General features: G+C 42.6%; 1 protein-coding gene across 6 annotated transcripts in view; it reads right to left on the minus strand.

The window, feature by feature from the left end:
* The window catches only part of LOC139411014 (ceramide transfer protein-like), a 35,402-nt gene extending 24,902 nt beyond the window's left edge, over nucleotides 1–10,500 (minus strand). For 2 of the 6 annotated variants that reach the window (XM_071156793.1, XM_071156789.1), the window contains exons 1-2: nucleotides 9,979–10,482; nucleotides 8,304–8,438 (exon numbers count right to left, since the gene is read on the minus strand). In XM_071156793.1, the coding sequence (XP_071012894.1) occupies nucleotides 8,304–8,438; nucleotides 9,979–10,071 (228 nt within the window). In that variant the 5' untranslated portion in view covers nucleotides 10,072–10,482. Of the gene's footprint in view, nucleotides 1–8,303; nucleotides 8,439–9,978 lie in introns of all 6 variants that reach the window. The other 4 variants (XM_071156792.1, XM_071156790.1, XM_071156791.1 and 1 more) reach the window with 4 other exon arrangements.
* Nucleotides 10,501–11,684: the final 1,184 nt, after the last annotated feature.

An 11,684-nucleotide genomic window follows, 5' to 3' on the forward strand; every position in this document is an offset into this window, starting at 1 on the left:
GAACACTTCAGCCAACGTTACAGTTGCTGGTTCCTCAGGTTTTGAAAACGTTGCTAGTATTGTTGACATGATCAATAGTACTTCACAGCAGCATTAACAACTCTCTAATGTGAAACGATTTAAAAGTAACAGAGAATACAAAACACAATCCATTTCTGGAAAAAAACAAAACAAACACAGATACTGCATGAAAAGAACTTCTCTAGAAGCACAAGATTCTGAACAACTGCAGAAGATATGTCAGAGAGCGGTGTAAACAGTAGTCTGCAGTGTCATGACACAGCAGGAGGTTGAGCCATAGCCAGAAGCACAATCATCTGTTGCATTTCCTGCACAAATATCTACCATGTGTGTGAGGTGAGCGCACTGTACCGAGTCCATAGTGACCTAACTGTGAAGCTGGCTTCTACTGAGCAAGGTATTAACCGAAGGATTGTTTCCGCATTCCTCAGACTTCACATACCACTGATAGAGGAGTCCGTCAACATCTCTGTTCAGGATTTGGGATATTTGGAAAAAGGCCTCCGTTTCTCTGATATTTTATTTAACTAGGCAAGTCAGTTAAGAACAAATTCTTATTTACAATGAAGGCCTACCAAAAGGCAAAAGGGATAAAAAAAATGTTTTTTATGTAAATGTATAAATATAGGACAAAACACATCACGACATGAGATACAACACTACATAATGAGAGACCCAAGACAACATAACAAGACAGAAACACATGACAACACTGCATGGTAGCAGCACAAAAACATGGTACAAACATTATTGGGCACAGACAACAGCACAAAGGTCAAGAAGGTAGAGACAACAATACATCACACAAAGCGGCCACAACTGTCAGTAACTGTCCATGATTGAGTCTTTGAATGAAGAGATTGCGATGAAACTGTCCAGTTTGAGTGTTTGTTGCAGCTAGTTCCAGTCGCTAGCTGCAGTGAACTGGAAAGACGAGTGACCCAGGGATGTGCGCGCTTTGGGGACCTTTAACAGAATGTGACTGGCAGAACGGGTGTCGTATGGGGAGGATGAGGGTTGCAATAGATATCTCAGATAGGGGGGAGTGAGGCCTAAGAGGGTTTTATAAATAAGCATCAACCAGTGGGTCTTGCGACGGGTTCCTCAGATGACCAGTTTACAGAGTATAGAGTGCAGTGATGTGTCCTATAAGTTTCATTGGTGGCAAATCTGATGGCCGAATGGTAAAGAACATCTAGCCGCTCGAGAGCACCCTTACCTGCCGATCTATAAATTATGTTGCTGTAATCGAGCATGGGTAGGGTGGTCATCTGAATCAGGGTTAGTTTGGCAGCTGGGGTGAAAGAGGAGCGATTGCGATAGAGGAAACCAAGTCTAGATTTAAATGTGCTGAGAGAAGGACTGTGTACTGTCTAGCCCTACTTCCAAGTACTTGTATGAGGTGACTACCTCAAGCTCTCAACCCTCAGAGGTAGTAATCACGCCAGTGGGGAGAGGGGCATTCTCCTTACCAAACCATATGTTTTGGAGGTGTTCAGAACAAGGTTAAGGGTAGCTTGTTTGAGCTTGTTGGACACTAAGAAATCTTTGTTGTAGAGCATTTATCACAAAATCTGGGTAGGGGCCAGCTGAGTAGAGCTTCCTACTGCCTGAGCTGTTGTTGTTGATGTAAATTGAGAAGAGCATGGGGCCTAGGATTGAGCCTTGGGGTACTCCCTTGGTGACAGGCAGTGGCTGAGACAGCAGATTTTCTGACTGTATACACTGCACTCTTTGAGAGAGGTAGTTAGCAAACCAGGCCAAAGACCCCAATACTCCTTAGCCGGCGCACAAGAATGGAATGGTCTACTGTATCAAAAGCTTTCAAAACACAATGTAAACATTCACAAGGCCACGGGGCAAGACGGATTACCAGCACATGCGCTGACTAGCTGGCCTTCCGGATAGCCTGACTGCACTTATTTCTCATTTACCTGAACGAGAGCCAGTCAGCCTGAGTATGCTTGTGCCAAGCCTTTCGCCAAATGGAATTCATGAGGTGGAGTAACTCTGCAAGATCACAGGTCAAACCAGGGGCTAAACCTGTTTTTAATTCTCATTTTCTTTATGGGGTGTGTTTGTTAACAATGCCACTGAAAATATAAAAAAAGAAGGTCCAAATGTCTTCAACAGAGGGGATCAAGCTGATTCTATATCATTTCACAGAGGCCAGTTCATGAAGGAAGGCTTGCTCATTAAGGTTTTTTAGCCAGTGTCTATGACAAATCAGGACAGGTTGTTTCACTGAGCAGCCATTATGAACACTATAAAACAGTGATCACTAAGGTCATTACAGAAAACACCAGACTGATACCTGTCAGGAGTATTTGTGAGGATAACATCAAGAAGAGTAGCCTTTTCTGGGTGCTTGGAGTCATACCTTGTGGTATTGGTAATAATCTGAGAAAGATTTAGGGAGTCCCATTGCTTTAGGACTTGGTCGGGTGGTTTAAGCATGTCTCAGTTTAGGTCACCTAGCAGGAAAAATTCAGAAGGGGCCAGGAGAGAGCTTGGGGCAGGTAGGGTACAAGCCGATGCTGATGGTGGACGATAGCACCCAGCAACAGTCAACAAAGAGCTATTTGAAAGTTTACTGCTTAATTCCAGCAAATTAAATTGTTTGGGGACAGACTTGGTGGAGACAACCGAGCACTGAAGGTGATCCTTGGTAAAGATTGCCACTCCCCCACCTTTGGTTATAAACTTTTTCAGGCAAGACAGATCTTACAGAAAGGTTAACATCAGTATTCAAAACACTCTTCCTTAACCACATCTCAGTAATGACCAACACATCTGGATTGGAGCTGTGAACCCACACTTTCAATTGATCCATTTTAGGTAATAAGCTTCTAGTGTTAATGTGCAGAAAACCCAGGCTTTTGCGAAAGCAGAAATCAGGAAGCAGATAGAGCACAAGTCAGAATTGGGGCTAGCAACAGTAGATGGGCAGGGTGTACATGCACATTTCCAGATATTGTCAACAGTAATACAATCAGGGAGGACAAGGAGAGCTCTGCAGTGCTGATTTATGACAACTGAATGTGCATCAGATGGCAAAAAGATCATATTGTACAGCAATTTCATCAGGTAACATGAGCACAAATCCAGTGAGAGGTGGTTAGAATAGGATGGGAGGCCAAAAGTCTGTAACCAAGAGAGTCTGAGTCCCGAGTGTGAAGCATCCAGGAGTCATGAGGCATATCCCTTTAATATCATATCCCTTTAATATCATATCCCTTTAATATCATATCCCTTTAATATCATATCCCTTTAATATCATATCCCTTTAATATCATATCCCTTTAATATCATATCCCTTTAATATCATATCCCTTTCACACGAAGACGTTTTTCCGGCAACTGTTTTTCCCATGTCGGCCTGGCCAACAACCAACACACAAACAACACAGAGTTACACAGTGTGACACAAACAACAGAGTTACACATAAGCAAAAGTAGAGTCAATAACAATAGAAATACCATTTATCTGAGAGGGATTGCCAGTATCAAAGGCAACACTTATTGACGTAGTAATCATCTCGTAAAACTTCTGCCTGCGGCTTAGTATGAAACTTAGCCGTAATGCTGAGGCGTCATTGGCACGCACTAGGCTCTTAAACCCATGATGGCTGCTCGGCAGCGCCAGTGCTAAGCTTTGCGAGGCATGTCACTTCTCCCATCTCGTCGCATAGCCCACCACTAAGCATGCATGTTTTCTTATGCACTACAGGATGGAGCCATATAGAATTACTGTGTGGATTACAAACCAATGAATGATGAAAATATTGGAATAAAGTAGGCTAACGCAATTGAAAGCATGTATCAAATTATTGCTTACTGAAACTCCCAAAGTCATCCAATCTTTGTGCCACATTTTAAGCAATAGCCTCCCCACGTGTGGTCAACGAGATCATTTCAGAACCGCTTTAATTAGGACAGCGCCGTCGCACTGCTTTGAGACAAGGGTCGGGACTCATCTTGATAAATCCATCCATGTCCGATTCTTGTTTTCACTTCATCTCTGTTTGGATATCGGTTGGGCTACAGTCAGGCTGGGAAAATGTTAGCTAAATGAAGGCCATTGCTGCCCATGACCATCTTGTCTAATTGGTTCATTTATTACAACATTTTGACAGCATGTTATGTTCAACAATTAAATTGTTTTGCTCTTCACTCGCAGTCACTTAGTATCCTAGGCCTCCTCCCGACCAAAAGTCTGACTTGTCTCAATCAATGTGATTTTGATTCACTGAATTTCTGTCTGTATTGACTATTTGATTAATTGGTTTCTGGTTGGACAAATACGTGGAGGTGGTATAGCTCATCTATTCGTTTTGTCATCTATCACTGATCAGAAACATTTAGCGTGCAATAATGTAGCCTAAATCAAGTGTAGGCCTACTATTTTGCTCGATCGCGGATATGCATCTCCAAAAGCCCACGGAGGTTGTGAAATATGAATACAAGACTCACATGTTTTAGAAAATAGGATTGCTATTCTTTTCTAAAAATCAGTATCATGAAGAATATACTTTCAATGGTAAGAACCTACTCCCGCTCCCTAAAAGTAGAGTGAGAGTAGGAAAGAGATGAAACGTGGATAAAAAATAAATAAAAACTCCAAATATACATTTTTTATATTTACATAACAGCCGTTCCACACATTTCCGCGACAAGTGGGAAAAATATGATTTGTATTTTATGTTATATTCCATTACATTGTTACTACAAAATATATGCATTTTAACTGTGATATCGTGTCTGTTTAATTAACTATTGATTTCATTCATTTGGAGATAACATAATTAAACTCAAAATATGCCATTCTATTGTTTTGAAAATACTTTTTATTAGTCTTATGCTTCTTAAGACCTGCCTAAACAAATGATTAAATGGTGTATATTCAATGGATTTATTCAAATATAGGCCCACCCACATCTGCACACCACTACTACTAGTCACCAGCATACCGCTACAGTATGTGCACGGAAGGTATAGAAGGCGTATGCAGGCAAAATGTGTGGGGGGGAAATGGGCTTGTTTGTAAGGTCATAAACATTGCCCTATTTTTATTTATTTTACATGCAAAATACTGTAAATCCTATATGAAAGCAGTACAAGTCTTGTTGTCGCCTTCATTATTCCAGACTGAATGCCACCGACTGGGTGGGTGTGCTGCTAGTATTAAACCATTGTAGTCCTCGGAGTTGCATTTACCTAGAGAAAAGGAACTAATGCTCTCTCAAGAGCACACAGACACCTTTGCAACTTCCTTCAAAGTGGACGCAGACATAAAAATGGTCTCCACGAGTTCATCTGACTCTGGGGAAGTAGAATCAGGGCTTCATTACCGAAATCCCCAAGTATCCCTTTAAGGGAAGTTGCAACATCCCATATCGTAGTGTTAATCCGATTTGATCATTTAAATCATATTGCACAAATAGCAGTAATACCGTTTGTTTGACCTCTGTACTGAACCCTGGTATTCTCAGAGAAAAAAATGTCATGTTTAACCAGGGTGTTGGATTTCAGCTTATCTGACCAACAGGAGGCCTGCAGGAGGGAAATAAAGGGTCAAATGGCAAGAAACAGAAGCTGTTCCATAAATGAGAGATAAGAGTCCAAATGTGGATGTGTCCAGTATGGGTGACACAATAGAGAATGACATTTCCCACAGAACGAATAACCCTTTTGGAGCAAAATCCACCATTTGTCCGCCCAGATACAGAAATCCCTCCCTAGAAACATTCTGCAGATCGGTGGGAAACGATGTCTCAGATTCTGAATAAGAAACGAGAAGAGAGTCTACAATAACCTCCCTAAAAAACAGAGAAAAGCATTGGACGATTTCAAAATAAATGATTCCACTTTCATAGTACGTAATGCTGACAAGGGCGGAGCTGTGGTGTTGTTAAACTGTGATGACTATGTGACTGAGATTCAGGGACAATTGAACACCACTACTTTCTATCAGACCCCACACCACTGTTCAAAGATGAGATTCACTGCAAGCTGAAGTCTCTGTTGGAAAATGGAGAAATTATGCAAAAATAATATGAGTTCATGAATGTAGACAATCCAATCAGGAGTGTTATTCATGCCTTACCAAAAATCCACAAACTATTGGATAAGCCACCAGGGAGGCCTATTGTGGCTTGTTTGATGTTGAATCCGTGTATACTAATATCCCCTATCAGGGAAGCCTGGAAGCCACGGCACACTGTCTTAGTCAACGACCCACTGGCACACTGTCTTAGTCAACGACCCACTGACACACTGTCTTAGTCAACGACCCACTGGCACACTGTCTTAGTCAACGACCCACTGGCACACTGTCTTAGTCAACGACCCACTGGCACACTGTCTTAGTCAACGACCCACTGGCACACTCCCTAGCACTAACTGGATTGTTGAACTGGCTGAGACGGTTCTGACTAAGAACTGACTAAGAATGTTCATTCAACAGAAGGAAACTGCTAGGGGTAGTAGAAATGGCACCGAATTATGCCAAACTGTATGAGGGGTTGTTTGAGAAGGTGATTTTCAGCCCTAACAATCCATTCCTGCGTCATTTATCAGACTCTGGAAACCCTTCCTTGACGATGTATTCCTTCTATTTCAGGACACAGCAGAGGGAACCATCGATTCCAGTTCATCAATACAAGCAGGGAACATTTAAAATTCACCCTCACCTTTGATGCGCATGAAACAAGTTCTTGACATTTTGATTAAGAGGGGGAGGGGGGGGTAGCTTTAGCGCGGACCTATACAGGAAGCCGATGGACAGGAATTCCCTGTTACGCAGGGACAGCTTCCACCACTAAAAAGAAAAAAAGAGCCTCCCCATTAGCCAATACAGTCACAAACACAGTACTTGTAGTACACAGAGCGACAACGAGAAAAAAGCCAACTATCTGGATGAGCGTTTTGGACAGCGGGGTTACCCAGATGAACGGCGGCATGACGCAAGGGAACGTTATTAAAATATGACCCAGGATGATAGCCTCACGCTATCCGTTTGACCACATCATAAAAATAAAAAAAACACTGGCACATCTTGAGCACTGATCAACAGCTGGACGTTTAAAGAACCCCTGCAGGTGGTCTTCAGACACGCCCCCAACATCAGTCAAATGGTGGTGATCTTCCACCACTGCCACACAGTACCTTTCTAGACAATGTGCCGGACGGTAACTATAGATGTGGCCGATGTACCCAGTGTAACTTTACGAACAAATACACAATTACAGGCCAGGCCATCATTACGTGTTCCACAAAAAAATGTGATATAACTGAACAAGTGGATTTGTGGTCTACGCTCTGTAGGAAAAATAAAGCGAGCTCTAAAAACAAGGATAGCAGAGCACATGAGTAATATCAGGACTCTTGACCAGAGAACCCTGGTGGCTGCATTAGCAGCAGCTGTTAATACTCCGAGTAGAGGGGGGGGGGGGGGGGGGTCATTTTGTAAATATATATTATTTTCTGGAACTACTACATGTGCCCAACTCACTGATATCAAATTTAGAGACAAACAAATTGCTTTTGCACCCACCATGCGTCATGTCTGCAATCATCATGTGAGGTGAAATGTACATATATGTGGATGTGAACACTCGGTTTGTTTGACCTGACCAAGGTCAGTTTCTGATGGAAACGCTGTCAATAAAGCTCCCAATTCACAGCTTTAACAGTGTGAGGGCCTTCATCTTCACTAGTATTCTTTATTAGCCCAGCACCTATGTTTTTAAGGATGTACATAGGAACTCACACTTTTCTATAGAAGAAACAGAAGCATGGCATACAAAGGCTGAAAGTATGTGGCCAAAGATGACATTTCAAGACGGAATGAGGATTTCAGTTGTCTAATAAAGGACTATGTACATGTGTTTACAAAATGGGTCTCCTTGTAGTGTCAGTATGCCCTTGTCTGATCAACATACTGCTCTCTATCCCCTACTGTGCACTAACAGCCTCATTACTGGTTAATGTTTAGCTCTCTGGGGCAGACAAAATTGGACCCAAGGAATGACAAGTTATTGCTCAAAGTAATGACAGAGAACATCCTAACATTGTCTGAGTTTTAGGCAAGCATTTCACTAGCATATTTTCACCTAATCTTTAAAACCAGTAAAACGGGACCGAGATAGTCTTTTGAGATAACCTTCCCTTTCCCTGCTGGTACGATGGAAATCATGAAGTCCATTTTGCTGTGACATGTGCCATAATAATGTGCCATAACGCTGCTTCCTGAGAGGAAATAGACCTTTACTCTAACTTACTGTGATGATCGCCTTGCTGAGACACAGAGAGCCCCTGCAGCCGTACTCCCGCTCATCCTCTGACTTATAGTAGCTCAGAGTGTTGTTCTTCAACACTACCCACCGGTCCTGCCATCCGTGAATGTAGTTGGTCCACTGTCAACGAACAAAAAGGCAGATAGTCAAGACCACATTTCTACTAGCAGTGCAATTACAGTAGGAAGGAGGTAATGTATTTAGTTTCACACTTAAGTTTCAAATCACTAAAGATGATTAGTTGAATGGATTCCCCAATTAACTGAAAAGAGAAGTGGGTGTTTATGGCCCACAAAGATGCCATACAAAGCAACTGAGCCCACCTTGTTATGAGTGGATGGAGCAGTTTGATTGTGGTACCCATTGTCTGATAGTAGGCCTAATTGATCAAACATTGTCAACCTAATCCAACCATTGTCCACAATAAGGAAGTGTCCACCACAGGGAAGTGTACAACAATTGACTATCAATCACAACTCATACACCGGTTTGAGTGCTTTGAATCAAAAGTTAGCAGCTAGCTATCTACACTGAACAAAAAATATAAACGCAACATGCTAAAATTTCAAAGATTTTACTGAGTTACAGTTCATATAAGGAAATAAATTATTTAGGCCCTAATCTATGGATTTCACATGACTGGGAATATTGACATGCATCTGTTGGTCACCGATACCTTTAAAAAAAAATGTAGGGGTGTGGATCAGAAAACCAGTTAGTGTCTGGTGTGACCACCATTTGCCTCATGCAGCACAACACATCTCCTGCACATAGAGTTCATCAAACTTGATTGTGGCCTGTGGAATGTTGTCCCATCCTTTTCAATGGCTGTATGAAGTAGCTGGATAGTGACGGGAACTGGAATGCGCTGTCGTACACATCGATCCAGAGCATCCCAAACATGCTCTTTGGGTGACATGTCTGGTGAGTATCCAGGAACTGGGGCATTTTCAGCATCCAGGAATTGTGTACAAATCCTTGCAACACTGTGCATTATCATGCTGAAACATGAGCTCATGGCAGCGGGTGGATGGCAAGACAATGGGCCTAAGGATCGGATCACATCAAGGTATTCGGTAAACCCACCGCAAACCATGACGCACTCTGTTCAAAGTTGACATCCGAACACCGCTCGCCCACATGACGCAATACATGTGGTCATACTGCAAATTCTCTAAAATGAAGTTGGAGGCGGCTTAGAGAAATGAACACTAAATTCTTTGGCAACAGCTCATGGACATTCCTACAGTCAGCATGCCAATTGCACGCTCTCTCAATTTGATACATCTGTGGCATTGTCTTGTGTCACAAAACTGCACATGTGGCTGTTTGTCCTCAGCCCAAGATGCACCTGTGTAATGATCATGTTTATCAGCTTCTTGATATGCCACACCTGTAAAGTGGATGGATTATCTTGGCAAATGAGAAATGCTCACTAACAGAGATGTAAACACATTTGTGCACAACATTTGAGAGAAAGCTTTTTGTGCATATGGAACATTTCTGGGATATTTGATTTCAGCTCATGAAACCAACACTTTACAGGTTGCGTTTTTGTTCAATGTAGTTATTCTAGTTGTATCCCAACAGTGTTTTTGAGAGGATCACGCCCTCATTAGCCATTTGAATAAAGATCAATCGTTTGTTTTGTAGGACTTACCTTGCTTAGGACGCCACCGAGTTCAACAGGATGCCCAGATTCGGGATCCACATCTTCATCGGAGCCCGACGAGTTCGAACTCTTCTCCGACATTTAGCAACCAAGTCGTTACGTTAGCTAGGTAGAGGCTGGCGTTTACCACGAGAAAACTAAAATACACAAATTGATAGACGTGGCCAAGCGAGTGTTGCCAAATCGATAAGACAGCAAAACATGAGACAATCAGGAGTGGCTTGCTTAGCTGTCGTAGCTAGTTAAGACTCTGGCATGCAATCTAAATTCACAATTCCTTGCGGGATGTGTGTTTCAATAAGCAACACGACGTAACGTTTAATAGAAATAGACTCTGCAATGCAATTAGCGAAAGCTAGTTAGCTGGCTAGAAATCCAGTCATAATGCAGCATACAAAATAGTCCTTCTGTTCAAATGCGCCATATCCCCAACGATCAAATGCACAGCGCTAATCCCTTCAGATGGCTCAGAACTACGATCGCTAACTAGCTACCCCGCTAGCGCCCTCTGGCGGACCTTGGGACGACCATAGAGGTGTATAGATTTCGCTTTTGTAGTATTTGTCCCATAAGTTTGTTTCAAGTTTTAATGTCACATGCACATGTACAGTGAAATGCCTTTCTTGCAAGCTGTAACACCAACAATGCAGTAATCAATTAAAATGCAATACTACAAATAAGGTAGAACAAAAACATACGATATAAAATAAAAACACGATAAAGTAAGCATACCATACCATATACAGGGTCAGTTCCAGAACAATATTTACAATGTGTAGGGATACTAGATCGATAGAGGTACATAAGTTTTTGGGAAAAGTGACTAGGCATCAGGATATACACTCCATGGCCAAAAGTATGTGGACACCTGCTCGTCAAACATTCCAATTCATCCCAAAGGTGTTCGATGAGGTTGAGGTCAAGGCTCTGTGCAGGCCAGTCAAGGGCCAGTCAAGTTCTTCCACACCGATCTCGACAAACCATTTCTGTATGGACCTCGCTTTGTGCATGAGGGCATTCTCATGCTGAAACAGGAAAGTGCCTTCCCCAAACTGTTGCCACAAAGTTGGAAGCACAGAAACATCTAGAATGTCATTGTATGCTGTAGCGTTAAGATTTCCCTTCACTGGAACTGAGGGGTCTAACCCAAACCATTATTCCTCCTCCACCAAAATGTTACAGTTGGCACTATGCATAGGGACAGATTTGTCCGTCGGACTGCCAGATGGTGAAGGGTGATTTATCACTCCAGAGAACACGTTTCCACTGCTCCAGAGTCCAATGGCGGCGAGCTTTACACCACTCCAGCCCACTCTTGGCATTGCGCATGGTAATTTTAGGCTTGTGTGTGGCTACTCGGCCATGGAAACCCATTTCATGAAGCTCCCGACGAACAGTTCTTGTGCTGACGTTGCTTCCAGAGAGAGTTTGGAACTCGGTAGTGAGGACAGACGATTTTTACGTTCTACGCGCTTCAACATTCGGCGGTTCCGTTCTGTGAACTTGTGGCCTACCACTTTGCGGCTGAGCCATTGTTGCTCCTAGACGTTTCCACTTCACAATAACAGCATATACAGTTGACTGGGCAGTGCCAGCAGGGCATACATTTTATGAACTGACTTGTTGGAAAGGTGGCATCCAATGGAGGCTGATGGCTCATAATAATGGCTGGAATGGAATCAAACACATGGAAA

Source organism: Oncorhynchus clarkii, chromosome 6 (genome assembly GCF_045791955.1).
Source record: "Oncorhynchus clarkii lewisi isolate Uvic-CL-2024 chromosome 6, UVic_Ocla_1.0, whole genome shotgun sequence".
Classification (NCBI taxonomy): domain Eukaryota; kingdom Metazoa; phylum Chordata; class Actinopteri; order Salmoniformes; family Salmonidae; genus Oncorhynchus; species Oncorhynchus clarkii.